Raw genomic sequence first — 22,478 nt, forward strand, 5'->3', positions numbered from 1 at the left:
TATAATAGTGTATTTTTGGTGAAACATGGATGTGTCACACTCATCTTCAGCCCAGCAGCATATACTGTAAAACCCGATAAGTTAATTCAACTCAAAGAAATTGTTGTAACTGATTACATAAAAATTTTTAAGTGACACTTACTCAATATTGTAAGTCAAATAAACATATTTAGTGAAGTACTTTTTACTAGGTAATTTTAAGTGAAACTTACCACATTTTTTAAGTTTAAAAAACTCTCCTTAATTTTGTTATTTCTACTCAGTATTTTTGTTTTCAGAGTACTAATTAAAATTAAGTAGAAATAACTAAAACATATTTGTTACATTTAACAAAACATTTAATTTCTTAGCAAGACATTGCTCACTTTAAATTAACTTAACCTATTTAAGTTAAATTTACTTAAATATTTCACTTAGTTCTAACTTAAAATTTCATGTTAAGGAACGTGAAACTTATTACATAAATTGTATTAAGTAGCTTTGACTACAAAATACAAACATACTTTGAGTAAACATTAAAAACAGATTAAAATAATTTAAATACAAGTTACTCTTTTATTAAGTAACAGCAAGTAACAGCAAAGTAACAGTGCAAGTGCCTTTTGAAAATGGCAAGAGGATTATCACCTCTAGAAGTGGACAATAAATTCCTTTCACGGTACAGGTAAGTTTTATCATGATACTGATATACATCATGAAAATTTTTAAAACAAAAATCTTCCAATATTGTCATGACCATTATGTATATAAAAATAAAAGGAATTGCAAGCTTGTGAACATGGCAATATATCTGATCATTAACTGTCACCGTATAAAGGATATCTCCAACCCTATTAACTTCCATACAGTACAAACACTCCAACAGTAACATCAAAAATACAGTACTGGTAGTACTTAAGTAAAACAGTGCAAAGGCCTAAGGAAATGGTGGAAGAAAGAACCACCACATTTATGAGTGGACAAACACATATGTGATCTTACAAATACACAATTTTTCTGGGTGGGGGAAAAAATCAATCAAGAAAACTGTTTACTGATAAAATACACAGTAATATCTGTTTGGTTACTTAAAAAATTTGAAGAGCTTATAATCGCTACAATCATTAAAATCCAATATCATCATAAACAGTTCTGTTCATTTTTTGGGGAGTTTTTCCTTATCCACTGTGAGGGTCTTAAGGACAGAGGGATGTCGTATGCTGTAAAGCCCTGTGAGGCAAATTGTGATTTGTGATATTGGGCTTTATAAATAAAATTGAATTGAATTGAATTGAATTGAATTGAATTGATCATCCCTCATACATTAACGACACCACAGAAATGGCTACAGCAGTACAAACAGTATAGCAAAATGAACGCCCTACTAAGAAGCTACTTGTTTTACATTACTTCCAAAACATAAAATATTTTACAGGAAAAAAAAAAAAAAAAAAAGAAGGTTTGTACTGCTGTAGCCATTTCTGTTATACACATATAGTACAAACACTAGATCAGAAATCACTTTTGAACAGTAACACATTCAAAATTGTTTGTACTACTATTGATGGGGACAACACCAGCTGCATAATGTCTTTCAGGTCCATCAATTGTGTTTGTTTTACATTACTGTCAAAACACATTTCAGTTATGTTTTTGAAAAGATATTTGTACTGCTGTAGCTATTTCAGTTTTACATATCCAGAGTACAAACACTACATCAAACATTACTTTTGAACAGTAACACATTCAAAATTCACTGAGAATACTGTCGAAACAGATCTCTAAAGAGGTTTTCAAAAAAGAAAAAAAAAAGTGTATCATGTGCATCCTGTGCAAGTGTATCAAGTAAAGGAGCAACCATGTTTTTGTTTGTCCATACACTTGACATTACTCCACTGCCAAAATGGCATTTTTAAGGCTCAACACCCTAGGCTTCAGCTTCCCATCCTCCAGGCCCATCAAGACTTTCTGGGTAAAGTCAAATGTATTGGCCAAGGCTTTTGGGTAACTTAGATGCAGCGCATAAATCAGTGCAAAAAGCATGACGAATGCGTCAGCGAATGTGGGGAGATCAATAACCATGTTACCCTCAAGCACGACTGCAATCCTCTCTGGGCAGAAGAATGTGGCATCTGTTGAATTGGCACTGATCAAGAGGAGCCCAACTGGTACGTTGTCGATGTTTGGTTCGTCAGACTATGTTTGGTTCGTCAGACTGTGACATCTGCAGACAAGAACAGAGATGTTACCTGTAACCCCAAACTGCCTCAGCTATTTCCCAAAGATACTTGCAGCAAATACATCATTGTTATGGACAAATAGCAGCCAAGAATGGACTTTTCCCTTTTCTGCAATATCTCTTTCCAGAAATCATGACCCACTTACTCAAGATAGTCCACAGACCTTGTTGCAAGCAGTTTCATGTAAGCGGCACTATTTTCTTTCAACCGAACTACACAAAATTGCTAGCATTCTAGCAATTCAAGCTCTGTGGATTATCTTGAGTAACCAGGTCATGCTTTCTGGAAAGAAACATATCCTCTGAGTTTTTCAAATGTACTTGTGTAATATTCAAATACTGAAATTTTTAAATAACTAAAAAAAAACCCACTGATTTTCTAGATTCGAGTAACAGAAAAAATTTAACTCTTTGACCAAAAATAATATACGGACTTACATCCCATTGCTTCAGAAATCCGGAGTCGTCCTCATGCAAATATGCAGGGAGAGCACGGAGGACAGCAGCACGTCTGACATGGATGTCAACTTGTTCCTTGGGTGTGAAAACATATAATTGCTTTATTATGGCTGGTAGACAGCCTAGCCACACAACACTGTAATATAACAAAGAGCCCTCCTATGTCTTTAGAGGTCAGAGTCCTACCAAATAACAAAACTCTACTGTAGCATCATTATCAAGCACCAAGAAGCTTACACAACTTACCTGGAGGTCATAAATCCTGAAAATCTCACTGAGGACTTCTGCTATTTTTCCTGTGCGTGCAGCTTTCTTCCTGAACAAGCTCAGAAAACGGGGAGCATGTTGATCCAACTCAGCATAGAAGCTGTTCTTCAGGTTGATGTTTGAGATTCTGTGAAACTCTGCACAGATCTGTAAAAAAATAAAATGACTGTTTAACTCAGAGTGTAGTATGTATCCTTTCTGAGAAGAAAAAGTAAGACACATGGCAATCGAAACTGCCACACTAATGCCTGTAAACTGACATACTATAACCACTTGTTAGCTTTTGGAGAAAAATTAATCTACATTAGAGTAAGACTGTTTAAGTTCTCACCGACACAGCCACACAAAAGAATTATATTTAATACATCTACTCAAATGTGTGTCATAAGAAACATATATTACCTGTGACTCAATTTTGAGGGCAGGCCAGCATTCCAGGATCTCATCGACAGGTGACTCATCACTGATGACCTCTTTGCGCCGCAGGGCAAAGGTGGTCTGCATCAACTTTCCAATCAGGAAAAGGTTCTTGTCACTCATCTTCACTTCATCCACAATTTGGAGTCTCAATTGTTCAAGGCTTGCAGAATCTTCACCTCTTGGGAAATTAGGGAGGAAATTCACCTCTGCCCTCTTTGGTCTTTTGATGTTAGCATGGGGACATTGTCTGTCTGGGTTGTTTCTGCTCCTTTTCCCAGAATTCACAGCTACCTCAAAAATCCCTGCACGACTCAACTTACTGCGGTAGTTTCCCATTTTAAACTTCAGACTATTTTTCCAACCATACCATCCTGTCTGAGATCCTGGCTCTTTAAGACAGGGATGCTTGGTGACAAGTGCTTCTGCTACCACTGACAAGTGCTTATCCTCAGGGTATGCTGTGAAGCTATGCATTTTGTTAGCAAGGGTCTCAAGAATGTCATGCTTTTGTCCCTTAGATAACCTAAGAGTTCTCCCTGTTCTCTCATATGTAGCATTTCCTTCACCAAGTGAGAATTCTACGTCATGAGAAAAAGTCGGCACTGGAAAAACATAAGGCCATCTTTCAGTCCTGCCTGGAGTCATGGCATGAGGCAATATTATTGTGTCGTCTGATGCTACTGAACTGGCATCACTCTCGGACCTGATCACTTTCAGTACAGCCTTCTGTGGAAAATCTTCAATATCTACAAGTGAACATAACTGCCTATCAAAATCTGGATCTTCGTATGCTAGGCTAAAGTCACTGTCTAGCCTAAACTTTTCTTTCATCATAATTTTTAGCTCATCCACAGATTCTGGACGTGAACTTAAAGTCATCTTTCTGACAATGTCTGGGGAGGTATGGACATGAAGAAGGAAGTTTTGAGCTGCCATTTCCTATCATTAAGAAGGAAAAGAGAGACAAAATTCATTAATGAGAACCATTTGGCTGGACAATGCACAATCAGGATTTTGCAAAAGAATTGCCAACAATTTCCTTCATATTTCAGTTTTCAATGAAAATCATTGGTTATGATTGGTGCCAGTCATTTTAAGGAGATGGCACTGTTTCAAGGGACTGTATAATAGAGCTGAGCAATGTAAGGATATCATGATATGAGATGGTCATATGGCGATATGGCACAAGTTTTGTCATTTCCTGATTTTAAAGGCTGCATTACAATAAAGTAATGTTATTTTTTTTAACTTACCATACTGATCTAGCTGTTCTATTATTTGCCTGTACCAACTTAAGTCATTATATCCTCATTACTGATAATTATTTATCAAAACTCATTGTGTAAATATTTTGTGAAAGCACAAACAATCATCCCTACAATATTGTTGAAATATTAATAGGGGTATTTGGTCAAAATATCTTGATATTGTCCATATTGCCCAGCACTACGGCACAGGTCCCTGCTTCTAAAAACATGTTAATGCTGCAAGTCTCTGATCAAAATAAATCTTTTTTGCGTCAACATCAAATGCCCATCAATAATGTATCCTGTGAGGCTTACTGTGTCATTTAAGTCTGCCAGCTGATGCACAAGGAAGTTGCCTGTAGATGTCAGCTCAAATGATCTTAAATGCTCAATGTACCAGCACTCATAGTCCCTGCAAAGAAAAGACACAGAGTTGTTAACAAGCAATACATGTTCAATTCTGCTGAATTTTGGAAGTCCTCCAGTCTGGCCTGCAGAAACAAACATTCCTTCTGCAAACTCTGTGCCATTTATGGAGACCTTTGATGTACTGTATATGTTTTGGCTATCTGTCTTTGTCTGTATGAAGTCTCTGGCCACTTGTGGCAGTGTTTCGACTTGGACCGAGGTGACACTTGAGGCTTGTGTGTGGGGTCTGAAAAAAGATGGGGCATTGAGGTGATATGCCATCATATGCTGATGCCTGGTAGCAAGAGTTTTCAAGACATTCTTGAAATTCTGTGTGTCATGTATTACCCTTTTGAAAAAGCGATGTTTTCCCTCGAACCTCATGGTCCACAGGTTAACAAGTGGCCAAAACGCCGTGTCAGTTCTGGGTAATGCTCAATGTAATGATGTTTGGGTCTGAGCTTAAAGTCTGGAAATACTGCTTGAAGACCCTGTCTGTGATCACTTATTTTAGTCTGCATGTACTGGATGGATTCCTCTGTGAAAGATGGGGACAACACCAGCTGCACAATGTCTTTTAGGTCCATCAATATGGCCCATGTTTCATCTCCTTCAGGAACTTTACTTCCTACCATGAGAGGCAATAACCTCAGCAGAGTGGAATTTTCATGCCCATTCCCGCCAATGCTTAATTTGGCAGCAAAAGTTTTTGGGATTGGTTGTGGTTTGTCAAGCCTATCAGAGTGCTGATATGGAAATGTGCGAATCTTTGTGTTTAGATAGTCAAGTGTGAAGTACTTAAGACGTATCATCTCACGGATGCACAAGGCCAACTCCACTGGCACAATACCCTCAAAAAGGTCGTGAAGTATAACAGGCAGGAAACCAGAAATCGGATGAAAATGCTGCAGTGTCTTGCTGAGAGCGCACTCACCCTTAACGCCAAAATGAGACACATTTTCTCCTTGCACAACATTCTGCACATGAAGATCATGGCAGGTCCTTGTTCTCATGGAAAACTCTCCTTCAGAAACTTCTTTGGACTGTATCTGAGCTGCAGTACAGACACAAAATCTGCAGATGTAGTCTCCTCTGAAGCACTGTACAAAGCCTGCAAGACCATGAGCAGCCAAATTATCGGCTGCAACACACATGACAGTGCCTTTTACACATTGGCTGACAGGTTCAATAAAGATGCCATCCTGCTCAAGAGTTCTCAAATCTTTCAACAAAGGTGAAAGAACACTTTCAAAACCACAACTCTGCAAATCAGGTACTTTGCACAGCAGAGCTAGCTGTATGACATGAAGGCTGGACCTATACATACTGGGTACATTGGCTAGCAACCAGTATACTGCACAAAGCTTGCGGATCTTTCTAGATGTGCCTAAAGGATTACCTAGCTCAGTGTCATCCACATACAAAATCAGTGACAACTTCAATTCTCCTGTTGACAACAATGGATTTTCTTGGAAATATGTTCCATCTTCATGAGACGTGTACATTCCAGGTGGTGATGGTTTAGCTTCTTGAATCTTGTCAAGAAGATCTGTATTTTTAAACATTGTTTGAAGCATATGTAGTACTGGAACATACACTGCTGTGTGCCCAGTGGAATCCACAGCATACTGTACTGGCATTACCAGAGGGTAGTTACTCCTTACAAATGCTTTCCTCCGCTTAGCAGTGGACAACTCTGCACCCTCAACAGTAGCGCTGACAAAAACATTACTTTTCATGACAGCTTCCACAATTTCATTAAGAAGAGCATCATTTATAGACTGACTATGCTCTCCTAACACCTTGATGATTGAGTCTCTCATAAGGGGTTTGGACAATGTGAATATTTGTGCCAAATTTTCAACTATGTCTTGTATCGCCATCTCTGATACATGCAGAACACTGTGCATTTTCAAGAACAAAGAAGCCAAGTTGTTTCTCAGTTGAGCTTGCAATTCACCACTGTCAACTCCAGACCCAGGAGAATTACACTCTGGAGCATCCAGCTCAAGAAAAGAGGGACCAGCTTCATCAGATTCATCTTGGCTCTGAACTGGTTGGCAATCAGTTTCTGTTAAGACAATCTCAGTCTTAAAAGCTGAGACTTCACAGTCTGGATGAGTCCTACTTTTGTGAGCATTAAAGGAGGAATACACATTAGTACGGTAGTGACAATTTTTGAATGGACAATCCACCATCTCGTTCTGTTTTAAATGTGTCCTTAAATGACTGAGAAGAGTTTTGTCATTAAAAGGTTGTTTGATCTTACACACAGTACAGACAAATGACACACATCCCACCAGACTGTCACTTTGCACTACTGTCTGAGTATGTAACCGGGTTAAGTGAGTTTTCAATGCATTTAATGAATGAAATGTGCAGACACAGTCATCATAGAGACAAGGCAATGGACTGACTGAGGAGAAATTGCTATGATGCAAACGATAGTGTTCAAGCAGCTGTGTCCTTTTATCAAAGACAGCAGCACAAAGTTTGCACCTCCAAGCCATTGCAAAACCAAAATTCCCCCAAAATTTACGACTCTAACATACAGAATGAAAACAGGGTGAAGTTTTACATGACATTATGTTCAGTAGACATACCAGATTGAAGGCCCTGTTGCTTCAGTTTCAGCCTGCACAGAGAAAGAGAGAGAGACAGAGAGAGAAAGAGAGAGAATTAAAAGTTAGACAGGCTGCAACCTTTATAATGTAATGAAATCTTTTTGTATCAATATCATTGAACATTTATCAGTTACTTAACATTACAGGCATTGCATGAAATACAGTGATGTTTCAGACTGTAATACACAAAATCCAAGCACAAAAAAACTGTTCATTTGGGTGAAGGGGGCTGTCTAAAACAATTAACATATTTATTTTCTATTTCTTTGTACTGTAGGGTTTACTTGCATGTTGACATGTTACAAAGTGAGGAGCAACATAGAATTAACAGTCAGCAGGTTAATGTATATCTTACTGATGCCTTGCTTGCATAAAGGCTTTGCTGAGTGTAACTGTGCAAACGTTTTAACAGGCTACTTAATACTTTTAAACACTGGCAGTGTAAAAATCTTTAATTATCCATAACAAATACATATCGTCAAAACAGTCCTTACACCACTAAACATAAAAGAAATAAAAGCTTGCAGCAAGTAAATAAGGACCTGGGATTTCTTTTTCTTTAGCACATCACTGATTTTCAGTTGTTTTCAATAACACTTAGGTTACCGCGCACAGACCGTGGACACTGGACCTTGGCCGTGATCGCGATGGGATTATTTCACACAAAAAAATACAGGCTTTAATTTGATTATTAGCTCACCTAACAAAAACACACTACACATGGAACAATGTTATAGCATTAAATTAAGGTAAAACTTCGATGCCAACCATTAAATTTCAGTGACTGAACATGCATGCTAAGTAAAAATGTTGTCAGATGCCACTGTTTAATGGTTGAAAAAGTTTAAAGTATGCACAATTAATGAAAGATAACGTTAATACAAACTGTCCACTTCAGTGGAGGAACAAATTAAAATAACGTTACTGGTTTCAACTTTTGAATTTTTTTCCACTTTCACTGAGGCAGTTCCTATGTTTAACGTTAACAGACACGTTTTTTCAAGTGCTTAAACTAAGTTTGAACTGAGACAAATGCATTTAATGAACAAAGTAATTCAACGCAAATTATGAAATGCAAACCAAGAAGTAACTCACCAAAGTAGGACGACCAAGGACAACATAAGAATAATGGCGGTCAGCACTATCAGCACGGCGGCAGAAAAGAACGGCGGGTCAGGTCCGTCAGGTCGGGCGGTTTGCTGCAAGTTCCGCAAGCGCGAGTGGCAGTAATGGCGGACAAACTTCCAGTTTGGCCGGAGAGGCACGTCGAAGCACGTACGGACGTACGTGACGTCATCACGTGGATTAAGAGTTGCTGTCAGATGATTTGAGTACAATACATCATAATCATCAAAGTAGTAAATGACTGTAAACTTAAAACTGGAAATTTGTTTAAATGACTCAGCCCGTTTGTGCTGAAATAGTTGGTTTTTAAATTATGAGTTAATACATCTCATCTTTTTTAACCAGCTTTTACTGTTCGGTCTTACAGTGTAGAGGATGTATACCATCAACACAGTTTAAAGATGTACACATAATATTAGTGCCATCAATTCAGTATCTGACCAAATGTGAAGTATGTAGAGGCAGGGTGAGGGTTTCTAGCACAACTTCATCTACTTCCAAGGTGCATGTATACGGAGTATAAGATGTATACTGTGTTGTTGAAGTTTCAAACCCAAAAATGAAATATGGTCAAAATCTCCTCTTCTATTCCTGAGTTATAATGTTGAATAATGCCCAAAGTAAGCAATTTTGCAGAAAACAGTGAAAATGACCTTTTGTATATGAAATGTCATCACTTATTAGACATTTGTGTAAAATTTTGTCATAATTAGTGAATGAATTCTTGAGTTGTGTGAGGACACAGCGACCTTCATCTTTGACGAACAAAATCTAATCAGTTCATCCTTGAGTTCAAGTGCAAAACTTAAAAAAAACATCTTTCAAGGTGTTCTTGAGATATTGCGTTCACAATAATGGGACATAGGTACACACACAAGGCATACTTGCGTACGTATAGACAACCAGAAAAATATAATGACTGACAGTCAGAGGCATAAAAAAGTGCTTGAATGTGAGTAAGTTGAGTTAACAACAGTTCAAAACCCAAAATAATGAATTTACAATGATGCAAATTAGAGAAAAGTAACTAATCCTCACACTGTCAACCAACTATAGTTTTATTAATTAACTAAATGTTTCAGTGTTGTCAGCTGTAGCTTAAAGCTACTTTTTTCAACAAACCGCAGCAAAGCACTTGGAACTGTTATTATATTATCAAATATTCTGACACATGCAAACGTGTTTCACTTACTGTTGTCCAGGGCTGTACTGTATCAAAACCTGAATTTTCCAAGTCAGCTCCGAGTTGCCAGTTTTGGCAAATATCTTAATTATTTTTCTTATTATTCATTTTGAAAGCAGGATACTCAACATTATGCTTCTTCAAATTTATGATTAAACACCTTCAAAACTAATGACATTACTATCATCCTCTGCTGTACTTAGTATCTGGTGCTTATTAGCAAATGTTCGCATGCTACCATGAGGAACTAAGATGGTGAACAAGGTAATATAACACCAATACAACACTTGATAAACACCAGCATGTTGGCGTAGGGATTTATTCTTTAATTAAATCACCTTCCACATCTAAATGACTGGGTGCATGTACCATATATGCGGCCATGTCCTCACACTGACCTTTCAGATGTGCTCCCTTTTGGGAAACACAACTCTGGTCCACAGGTCACAAAGTGCTAAGAGGTCATTACGGTGTCTGCATCATATCCTCCAGGGCCAGACAGTAAAAGTACTGGCCCTTTGTCCGAGTTGGCCTCGAGGTAATGGCCGCCTCAAGAGAAATGAGAAACCACCATCAGGCTGCCATTGAAGTGACATGGTAATAGGACCACCATTAACGTCTCAAGGGTGTTACTCAGAGGTGAGAGCAAGAACAAGCCGCTAGTTGTGAAAGTGCGAGAGAAGAGTGACAAAAGAGTGGAGCTGAATATGCAGCACACACACAATAATGCAACAGGTGTTAATGTGTATGTTTTTTTTTTTCTTTTTGCAGGACTCACTTGAATGCAGGTAGTCTGATGATTCATCACATTCATGACAATAGAGAGTGGTAATTGAATTGAGAGAGACACAGCAGAGGAACTGTGTAAGGAAGGGAAACTAACAGAGATTAGTATCCGCTGAAAAGGAAAGCAGTACTATATTTGTCTGCATACTTCTCAGTCACCGGGACACAGACGGACTGCCACCGCCTGCGTCCCCTCCACTGTCACTGAATGACATTGTGAAAGTTGGCAGGTTTGGTGCAGAGCCGGGAGAGGAGGCAAAATAGATAAAGTTTAATGAGAGGGAAGAGAAAAACAGGCGGACTCCCCAGGCAGCTGAGCAGAGAGTGCTGAGCAATCACTCACGCACAAAAACACATTGTTGTTTATATAAACAAATCTCAACTTTACCAATCAATTGCAGCTTCCACACGAGTAATGAGAGCTTTTGAATGCCAAGCAGGTGGCAGCATAACTCAAACGCTGTCAGATGAAAACCTGGCATCTCTGTAAAGTCAGTGTTTAATGATCAACTACAAACAGCTTTATGCTTTGACTGAACAGCATGTCATACTCTGAATTTCTGAAACACTATGAGTTAATGGAAATAAGCTAGAGGGCTAAATGTGCAAAATGGTAGACTCATTCAATCACACAGTTACACACAATCACACCTGGAAGCTGCCAAGGACAGGCACAGTCTAGTCTGATACACTGAGCAGCTCCAACAGAGCAGGTTTAGGGGGGCCTTAGCTGTGATGATGAGGAAGGGATGGTTGCTATGTTTCATTTTTTAAGACCTGCCAAAACACACAGAGGACACAAACTCAACACACCTCTGTTTTATCCCTCTTTCACTTGATGACTTTTGTACCAACCCACATATATGTTACCATAGCTACTATATTTAGGATAATCATAAATAGATTGTAATATGGTTTGCTCGAGGGATCGTTTCCTTGATGAATCAGCAGATGGAGGTAAATCTCATGGTGCTTTAGCCTCTGAATTCATGCTAAAATCCCACATCTTACTATATCTTACTATATAATGACGAAAACGTGCGTGGGTGTGTCTGTGTGTCTGTTCCACGTTGTTCTCCTCACTGACTTGATCAATCCATGTGAAATTTGGCACAGTGGAAGAGGGTCATGGGAGGATGCAAATGAAGCAATATTACATCAATTAGCCAAAGGGGGGCGCTATAGCAACTGATTGAAATTGCAAACTTTGAATGGGCATATCTCATGCCCTGTATGTTGTAGAGACATGAAACTTTGCACAGAGATGCCTCTCCTCAAGAACCTGTAACTTCTGCTTATATAGATTTTCAGGCATTTTGAATTTCTTGAAAAACACTTAAAATCGATCTCTTCCTAGAAGGTTGACCGATCTGCATGAAACTCAGTAAACATAATCTAGGGACCAATATCTAAAGTTCCCTCTTGGCAAAAGTTGGAAAACTTACTAAAACTGAGCTTCTATAAGGCAATGAATATTGCAGAGGGCGTGGCTCATCACAAAAAGGTGTATAACATCTCAAGGGTTTCACCGATCACCACGCAACTTTGTAGGCATATGACCACACATAATCTGAGGGGACCCCTCCATTATTGACCCAGTCAAACAAAATGGGGGTGCTAGAGAGCTAATTTCTTATCTAGGCCTAACCGCCATATCGAATTTTACTAAACTTGGTAGATATGTAGAACAGGACGCCTCAAGGTGACTGGAGAAATTTAACTCTAATTGGCAACTGGGTGGCGCTATAACAACAGAAAAATGCTTAAAAATGGCTAAAATGCGACCGATCGCTGTGGCTCCCCCTGTGGCTGAATGTTTGTTTTTTCTTTCTAATTTTTGGTATGACTAAGTCATGGTGTGGTATGCTGTACATAATCACGGAAACTGCCAGTCAGTCATTCTGTCTGTCCCACGTTTTTCTACTCACTGACATGGTCAATCTATGTGAAACTGCACATAGGCATTGAGGATTGGCATAGATAGAAGGTGACAAAGCTACCAATGGGTATGGACTAGTCTAATATGATTGTTCTTTTATCTGTTCATACCACAAACAAAGACCAGAGTTTACTCAGAGACTACTAGGCATTGGTACTTGATACCTTTAAGGTATCGACTGAAACAACCCAGTAACAAGTAGCATCGAAATGTATTCACTCAAATGATACCTGCATTCAGTACTTTTTGTGGGGTCTGATCCCAAACCCTCCTGATTCCTAGCTGATCAGCAAAATTTCTGTTGCAGCTATCTCCAGAGCTGCTATCTTCCTGGTGAATGAAACACTGAAACACTGAGCTGTTTGACCGAACTCACACGGACACAGAAAGGGCTCAGCTCTGACAATAAACACTTTAATAACCGTTGGGTAACTTTAGCCGTGTGATGCTAACAGTTAGCCCTATTTATGTGTTCACAGTCCCCCTGCATCAGCTAGACACTATACAGTTTGTGGTGTGGAAAGTGGAGCGCAATGTATTTGACAAGAGTTGGCAGTTCAGCATACAGAGATGCCACCTATACGTTTAAAATTATGGCTATACTACACACCTCTCCACTCACTGGTATCCATGTCACTTTACTGGTATCTACTCTACTGGTATCCATGTCACTTTACTGGTATCTACTCTACTGGTATCCATGTCACTTTAAGGGTACTGGTATTGGCACTGGTACTGCAATTTTTTAAATGATACCCAGCCCTAATTAAGACCCATCTTACCATGCAGCCCCAGTGTGGTTGTTTGGTCTGCACCAGAGTTTGAATGACAGAGTTTATAACATCTAAACAAACCAAATATATTATGCAAACCAACACAGTTTGTTTGAACCACATCCAGTATCTTAGGTGCGAAAGCCCCGTGAAGTACAGTAAAGAGAAGAGGCAACTCTGCAATCTACATTCCCGTAAATATTTCCACTTCTATCACATATGCTTTGTGCTGTTTTTTCTTTACCTCATCAAGCCTTGCCTCTCTCGATTTATAATAGTATCTTTCCATCACCACTCTGTCCCTTACTCCATTTCCCTGGAGTACTTGCATTCATGTGAATGCGGGCACACACAAATGCATGTGTGCAAAGTGTCAGCAGTGACCACCAGGCAGCATTAATTACGCTGAGCGCAAATGAACTCTCTGTAACTCTCTCTCTCTCTGCTTTTCCACAACATGTACCCTTGTGAAGGTGATCATTTGTGGCGAGCTGGAAAAGGTGAGCAGTCCTTGATGAAATGGATCCATACGCTCACTATCACACCTTAGTAATAGGACTCAGGGGGAAACTGACTGCACAACAAGTAACTGCTTCACATGGGATAGTATGAGAGGAAGTGCAGACTACGTGCTGCATCATCATATCTGGAAAACAGTTTATTCAAGCTTAACTGCGCAAATGGGAGAATCCTTAAGTATGTGTGACAAGGGTCAAGGGATGTAACATGTTATGCCCACCGAGACAGAAGTGCTGAATGGGCTGGTTCCAACCCTGCAGGGTCATTCGTCCAAGGCCACAGAGATCGATAGTGAGGTCATTCATGTTGGAATTACAGCATTTTCTAGAAAGAGTCATTTAATATGATGTATATTTAAAAAACTGTGTTGGTTTTTGGTGGTTTACACTAGCTCATCACAGCACTGAGTACGCAGGGACTTTGCCATAGATCCGAGTTTAGGGAAGTGACATTTCTAACTTATTCATCAATCATCTCAGAGGCTTAATGTAGTGTTATTGCGTATTTAATCTTTGCCGTGATATTCCCTCTGAGATGAATGGGTGCTCACAGGAAGTGCCAGCCCAGATGTACACCCTGAGGACACTTTATGTGAAATGGAGCATATGACTGAGAAAGAAGGTCTTGTCCATTCATACAGTAAATCACCTACACTGCAGCATTTTTAAATACACTACTACATTTCTTTAAGATTTCAAAACTTAAGTATATTCAGAGCTTATTTCCTGTGTTTATGGATGCATCTGTGATATGAGACAAAATATTTGTAGTTTTCCTCTGTGTGTGTGTTTCAGCATTCAAGCTAGTGGGACTGTACTGAGTGACGGTTTATCCTCAGAAAATACAGAGGGGGGATGTAAAGAAGAACTGTGGATATACAGCAAAGACTGTAGTATGTGGAGAAAACAGGACATGACACTTCTGTTACTTATCTGTGGTGAAAGGACTGTCTCTTAAGAGAAAAACACAAACACCATCTTCATGAATCAAGGCCATTCTCACCTCCTCTTATACTCTTTTCCCAAGTGTACACTATGCCTATGGTTTATTCTTTGCGGAAACAACAAAAAAATGAACACATTCAGCAAACTAAGACAGAACAATGGGTAAATACAAGCTGGAAAAAGAGAAGCGGATGAATGAGAAACACATCTGCAAAAGACTATTGTTGCCATTACCAAGACTAAACAGGTACTCCTGTTAAAGTCACAGCCTAAGCACCTAATCTGGGGTGTCAATCACAGCAGCAGGTGTTCCCCAAAACCTGGCTTGTCTGTGTAAACAATGTTGCATGTGACTTTTCAATCTAAAATTAAAAACATTAAAACAGAACACAGTGGTTACTGAAGGCACTGCCAACAGATCTGTACAGACATTCATTGTTGCATTTTTCAGGATGACTTGCCATAATTTGTTTGAAAATTTGTTTTATGCTCAAAAACCTGCAATACTAACACTCATTTCCATTAGCTGCAGCTGTACTTTGTGCAAATATTGGCATGCTAACACACCTATTAAAATGAACTTGCTAACCATTGAACCTACTAAACATCAGCATGTTACTCTCACTGTGAGCATGTTGGCATGCTGACACCAAAGCTCAAAGCACTGCCAGGGTTAAGTGGGTCAGAAATTTACTTGCCTGAAGTAAATTTTTACTTGCACGTATACATATTGTTTTATTGTCATGTTTCACACAGGCAAGAGCAAAGCCACAAAGAAGGAGTTTTAGTTGTCATGCAAGCAAGATGCTCTCAACTCTTATGGCAAGACCCTGTTTTATCTGCCTTGCTCATAAACTTGTGGCAAATTCCACAACACATTTTAAGTTTTAACTACATCCTCTAATACCACCCAGCTAAACTCCTATGTCTAGGTAATTAATATGCCAGCTTGCACTTCAGCTATGCATGTGTAACTCTTAACAGAAATGAGACAGACGAAAGATGGCTCACTCCTTAGCTACTTCCATCATCATCTCCAGAAAAAACAATGTGTCTTGTTCAAGCAACAATGCTAAACATTTCCAAGTTTCAGCTTCTCCATTGTGAGGATTTGCTGCTAATCTGTGGGGACTGATGGTAAACTGAGGGTTCAGACTGTTGGTCAGACAAAGGAAGCAATTAAATTACATTATCTTGAGCTGTTGGCAATCGATGTGGGCATTTTTCATGATGTTCTGACATTTAAAACAACTAATGATAACTACTAGATAACTATAAATCATTTGTTGCATTCCTTAAAAACACGTTTTGCCATTTTGCATCTGTGTATGAAAGAATTTTGAGTCAAGAAATGGAAAACAAAACCACTCCCAACCCCAGGGAGAGTTGCTAATTCCTTTTGACATCACAGCAAAATCCTAATTTTAGGACCATCATCATATTCCCCTGATATGCATGTTAACTTATGTCTGTCTGACTTCTAAACTTCCTAAATATATCTGCTGAAAATAATAGATAATTGACAAAGGCTGTATTCTGGAGAGAAAATGTAAGTATATTTTGCGTGGTCTCTACAGGCTCCCTTTAAGGGATGAGTGACCAGCAAAGCATGTAACTACACCACACACACACACACACACACACACACACTCACACGCATTTGCACTGATGACAGACAAGAGACATAATGAGGAAATAATGATCATAATTAGTATGAGGTTTTGTGCCATTAGAGGCGTAATTGATCTCGCAGTACTCTACCTGGGAGGCTAATCAGTGTACACATTGACTTTACACACACTGACATAATCTTAACAAGAAAAAAAATTTAAAATGCAAGCTCAGCCTTTTTTTTGCCCACTACTGCCTCTTTCCATTCAAGGTCACCTTGAATTTAATGTGTATTTAATTTAATTTAATGTGTATATATTCTTAACCTCGGGAATTATCAAAATGTGACATGTAATCATACAATAAAGAACATTTCTTGTAGGGGATATGTCAATTATTTTAACCGATCGAGAAGTTATGTTACAGTATCATCATCACCTTTCATCTTCAAGTTCAATCAGTGTCACTGTGTCACTATTCATTAATGGTAATGCATTCACCCTTGTCAATAAAACAGATAACTGTTGGATAGATGTTTATGATTCAGCCTTTGGGTTTATCTAAACCTTGACTCACTGCTTTTTTCCCCCCTCATTTAGTCTCTAATGATTATAAATGACCTTATTAGCATATTTTGTTCATGAGAGTATAAATGACTTGCACTCCCTGGACATTAAGGTTAATGAGAGCACTTTCCATGAGGTATAAGTGAGAACTATTAAAGTTCTGGGGCAGTGTGCCACTGTGTGCCATTGTGAATGAGGTGAGTTATGGGCTTCCGCAAAGCTCTGCTTGACCTAAAAGTGTGCCGTACCTCATGCCTTTGGTGGACTGGTTTTGGAAGTTTTGTAGCAGCTGCGGCATCCCCAGCATGGCCTCAAACATCACGGCCAGGGAGCCCAGTGTCTCCACAAACACGGCAGAGTCCAGGAGCAGCAGGGTGACGACAGCACACAGCACGGTGAAGCCGAAGCAAAAGAGCAGGTAGTCCTCAAACGCGCTCCACTTCCAGAAGTAGTGAAAGTCCAAGTCTGGAGAAGGGAAAGAAAAAAGCAAACACAGAGAGACAATTGAGCTCATGTTTAATGCTTGTCATCAGTATCAGTTTACATTCTGGGAAAATTTAATTGAATATAAGTGACAGAGAAGAGAGGAAGCAGGAAGGAAAGTGATGACTGGGAAAAAGTGTGGGAGGATTAAAAGGAAAGAAAGCAGACAGAAGAGCCTTGAGAGACGATCGAATAAAGAAGCAGAGCAAGTGAGAAAGTGCGTGTGTGTGTGTGTGTGTGTGTGTGTGTGTGTGTGTGTGTGTATGTAGTGCTGAAGGGTGAAAGGGTTCTTACAGTATGCGCGGATGGAAACAAAAGAGCAAGAGTGACAGGCAGAGACTGAAGCAGCAAGGGCGTTATAGTGGGAAAAAGTCGGGAGGAGGAAAGAGCAGGAATAACAGTGTTCCATTAAAGGATGCATAGAAATTCTGCAAAGACAGCACTCCTAAATCAATACTGTGCACATGCATAAGTGAATGGAACAAAGATAAATGAGATACTCGAAAGCTTTTACATTTCTATTACTTTGGTATAGCCTGGCCTTTGGTGAGGCCTTTGGTGAGGCCAGGCTATATATTCAGAAATTTTATTACCTTTGGCTTAAAACTGTCTTTCCACTGACACCACTCTATTTATCATGTGTGGCTTTTACAAGTCACTTACAAATACCATGTTGTTCTCTGAAACTGCTACTCAACTTGAATGGAAGAGGAGGCCAGTGCCAGAGTATAAAAGTCAGAGTATGACTTTGAATTTGGCAAACATTAAAGAGTCACAGCTGATCCAACAACCTAAAACAATGTCTCTCATATCGGCTTTACAATGACTGAGTTGACGGCTCGGAGCCTGGTTCAGGAGCTGCCAAGAAAAGCTCATGATGGGAAACATTAGGCCCTCTACATCTACATTCACCATCAGCCATCTCCTCAATGGACCATAATGTGAGATGATCGACAATCTCTCATTGCATATGTATGACCATGGAGCTGTAAAAAAACCCAGCTGACATCAGCTAAAGGGGATTGATGGCTAAATAAGAGCACATTAGTTAGGGTGGGGACTCAAGTGTGACGCTTCATCCTGCGCAACAACCGACTTCAACATGTGCTGCTGTTACCTCTCACACTGACTGAATAGGCTGCACCTATTCATATGTGTCTCCTTGAAATTCTCTTTAAAGAGAGACAAATGTTGACAGCAGAGACTGATGAGAAAAATCTTCTCAGTGTGGCAGTTTTAGAGATTGAAAACATTTTCTTTGGTGATAAAATCTGTTGATTACTTTCCTTCTGATAAACGGTTTGATCTATAAAGTGTTAGAAAATAGGGCACCCTGACTTTTTAAACATTTGTCTTTTCTCTCTTTTTCACTTGTGCACTGCTTTTTTTTTCTTTTGTTTCTGTGCTTACTGAATGTAAAAAAACGATCATTACATTGAAAAGGTGGAACCAGAAAATGTTAGGTACCTTTCATGATAAATTACCTAAAGGATTATTCAAAATGGTTTTTAATCTTTTGTCTATCAGCTCATCAATAAGGGTTTGGGTTAGTCTTATAAAGTGTGTTGTACACTTGTGCTCAAACTGGTTAATTAAAAATTAATCAAAATCAAATTTTGAAAACCAATTGGAAGAAAAAAAAAGAAAAAAAAAAAGGATTTGGATGCAACACAAGCGAACATCAGCAACTAAATCAGTTTGACTGCATTTTTTTCCCTATGAATGTCCCACTGGCCACAAGCAACGCCGTGTGATGCTGCACGCTGTTTTAAGCTGAACTTTTGTCAGACGCCCTGTTTCTATTTTATTCCTGACACTTGTGTTGAAAGTGCAGCTATGGACGAAGGACAGATGATTAACAAAGCTAAATTGAAGAGTTATCCAGTGAGATATCTCCTCATTCAACTACAAAAACCTGAATAAGGTTGCAGCTGGTTGGAGGGAGATCGCCAGAGGGCTGAACTCTTTTAAGTATAGTTATATGGGATGCTCAGCAGAGCATACTTGTGAGCTAGTTTTACAAAGTGGAGGTGTTGGTATGGTTGGTATCTATACTCCCAATGCTAATGTGTTGGCGGCACGGTAGTACCTCACAGCAAGAGGGTTCCTGGTTCGGGGGAGCCCTTCTGTGTGGAGTTTGCATGTTCACTCTGTGTCGGTGTGGGTTTTGTCGCAGTACTCCAGCTTCCTCCCACAGTCCAAAGACATGCAGGCTAACTGGTGACTAAATTGTCTGTAGGTGTGAATGTGGGCGTGAATGGTTGTCTGTCTCTATGTGTCAGCCCTGTGATAGTCTGGTGACCTGTCCAGGCTGTACCCCACCTCTTGCCCAGTGTCAGCTGGGAAAGGCTCCAGCCCCCGCGTGACCCCCAACAGTATAAGCAGTTATGGAAAATGAATGACAGTATTATGAATATGAATAGTAAGTAGAAGACAGTTATGTTCTCCAGTGTGCTACACTTGGTAATTGATACCAATGTCCCTTGATAAATTGTTTGCTGTCAGTTTGAAACAGTCGGTAACAGTTGTAGCAGTAGTCAGAGAGGAGCTAGCAAGTTCAGAGTTTGTCAGAGTTTGACAGGTGTAATAATTTCGGAAAACTATAATGTTATGCCCCTGCCTTTGTTTGCGTGACATAATAGAATTACGTCTGCTGTAATGCGAGGCGGCACAATAGCTGGATGCTCGCTTGCTGTTAGGACACAGTGATAAATGTCTGCATCTTTTCTGAAAGTGTTATTATTGTCAAATGAACAAACTGATTATTAATTTAACGATAATTTAAAAAAAAAAAAAAGAAATAGTAAGTTAGGTTATAAATCCTGTCAATTTCCAGAGGTACTTACAGATATAGTAAAAAATCTCATTAACCATCAGGTGGAATAAAAATTCTAAAGTATGTCTACTTCTGAGAAGACTGCAACTGTACTGGCCTTCCAATGAGTGCACTGGAGACCCGGTATATATTTCTGCCTACTTTTTCATTGTAGTCAGTCCCGGCATCGCTCTCTAGAGGAGCGATTTCAGTTTGAAGTGCTGCTCTGCCCGTAGCCATTTATATTATCTCACATACTGTGCATAGATGGTCACACTAAGTATTCAGTGCACACACACACCACGCGCATGTACGCAAGACACACACACACACACACACACACACACACCAAACGCCAGGCTGGTACATTTCCCATTCCACTCCAGTGAGCTGCATCTTGATGTTGCATCCTGGGACAGACAAAGTGAGACATCTTGCAGCGAGTACAGCGTGGCATGTTTGTGGCAAACAGCGAACGTGATTAATGGCTTTATTACCGCGAGCCACAAAAGACACCCACAGCTGACAACACACACGTGAGGTGGGAGAGGAGAGCGATACAACATAACACACACGTTTCTCCGCTCTCTCCAGCGAACATGTTACTTGACAAATATCGACTTTCGGGGCATGACATATGTCTGTCCTCACAAACTGTGACATTGACAGAAACCAAAGAGCTGGAGACAGAGAACCTGGCACATTTCAGCTCTTATTCACAAGTCTCTCTCCACTCTTGGCACCCCTTTTACTTCAACACAACATCAAACCTGAGTCATTGCAGGCACTGGTGGCTGGCGGAGGGAGACTTGAGAGTCAGGAGGGGCTTAGAGGCTGCCCTTTATCTACAACAAAAACGTCCTTTCATTTCCTTTTGAATGAGGCCAAGGTGGTGAAGTATAAACATGCTGACAGCAGCAACAATAAGACCAGTGGTATTTCAAAACTACTGTCAACTTTTCAGAGTACAAAGCCTCCCGCTGAGCTACTCATATTTTCATCTCTCGATTTTTAATTCAGCTTCCCACTTTCTCTCCCCGTGCTTATCGGCAGCACACACACATCCACAAAAACGCTCTTCTCTTGTCCTCTTACCAAGCAATCTACTCTATTTACATACAGAAAGCAACACACCCACTTCCTCTCCTCTTATCCCTGCTCCCTCTCCCTCTCTGTCCCATTTCATCTCCCACTTATACAGCCTTGTATGTTTACCTGCATAATCAAATTGGCTGGAAGAGTATAATGAAGAAAGAAAGCTATGCATCATTTATGGAGTCATCGCTTTTATTTGTTCTCCTATATCATGCATCATACCCGGTGTTCTTTCCCTGACCAGCTTCCTTCCTTCCTGGCACTGTTTTAATCATCTTCTCTTTCACCCACCTCGCTGACAAAAAAGTGTCTTCACTTCACAAACACACACACACACACAACACACATCTCTTCTGTGGCTGCTGTCCCGTCACACCAGGACAGGACAGGTGGCCTGCCCTTTTCTAAACAGCATCCTCCTGTCTGGTGTGTGTCGAGGCCAAAGCTGCACTTCAAAGACCCCGGAGACTCTGTAGTGCAAGGAGGAGGCGAGACGCTCCGTCTTCACACAGTCTCTTTGTTTACACAGGGCCCATTCAAGATCAAACAATTCAATTACTAAAACGTGCAAGGAAGCAGCCGCAAGGATGTCAATACCTGTGTATGAAGTTTCTCAGGGAAGATGTGAAGTGTGAAGGATAAGTCAATCAATTCATGTACGTGTGTCTGTTCAGGCATGAGTCTGCAGTTGTGACGGCCTTAGCAGGTCTATTTGGGCTGTAGCATTATTGAGATTTTGTTTCAGCATTGTTAGAACTTACGAGCACTCTCACACGAGCAGCATGGGGAGGCAGAGGATAATTAGAGATGGAGGGTGAGTGAGTCAGAAAGAGGGAGGGAGAGTAGCTTCGAGTCAGTCAAGTAGATGCATGGAGGCGAAACTCATGGTATTTCCCATCAGGCCGAGCAGAGAAAGCACAGTACGGCGCTGAGAGTAGAGAGACAGAGACGAGGATAGACACTGACAGCTAGAGGGCTTTGAGATATGCTGACTCA

General features: G+C 40.0%; 2 protein-coding genes across 4 annotated transcripts in view; both read right to left on the reverse strand.

Moving 5' to 3' along the window:
* Positions 1–22,478, reverse strand: part of LOC117262317 (solute carrier family 66 member 2) — an 87,800-nt gene that overhangs the window by 17,815 nt on the left and 47,507 nt on the right. For both annotated transcript variants that reach the window (XM_033635206.2, XM_078168111.1), the window contains exon 4: positions 17,338–17,554. In XM_033635206.2, coding sequence (XP_033491097.1) covers positions 17,338–17,554 — 217 coding nt within the window. The remainder of the gene's footprint in view (positions 1–17,337; positions 17,555–22,478) is intronic.
* Positions 563–9,709, reverse strand: LOC117262315 (sterile alpha motif domain-containing protein 3-like). Of its 2 annotated transcripts, XM_033635203.2 has the most exons (6): positions 7,623–9,709; positions 4,927–5,023; positions 3,347–4,303; positions 2,924–3,091; positions 2,657–2,752; positions 563–2,203 (listed from the first exon to the last, which is right to left on the reverse strand). In XM_033635203.2, exons 3-6 carry the CDS (start codon positions 4,298–4,300, stop codon positions 2,171–2,173), a joined length of 1,251 nt encoding a protein of 416 aa, XP_033491094.2. In that variant the 5' UTR covers positions 4,301–4,303; positions 4,927–5,023; positions 7,623–9,709; the 3' UTR covers positions 563–2,170. The 2 variants fall into 2 exon arrangements, with proteins under 2 accessions (XP_033491094.2, XP_078024236.1); XM_078168110.1 differs by lacking the exon at positions 7,623–9,709 and having other exon boundaries at positions 4,927–7,503.

This window comes from Epinephelus lanceolatus, chromosome 5 (genome assembly GCF_041903045.1).
Source record: "Epinephelus lanceolatus isolate andai-2023 chromosome 5, ASM4190304v1, whole genome shotgun sequence".
Taxonomy (NCBI): Eukaryota; Metazoa; Chordata; class Actinopteri; order Perciformes; family Serranidae; genus Epinephelus; species Epinephelus lanceolatus.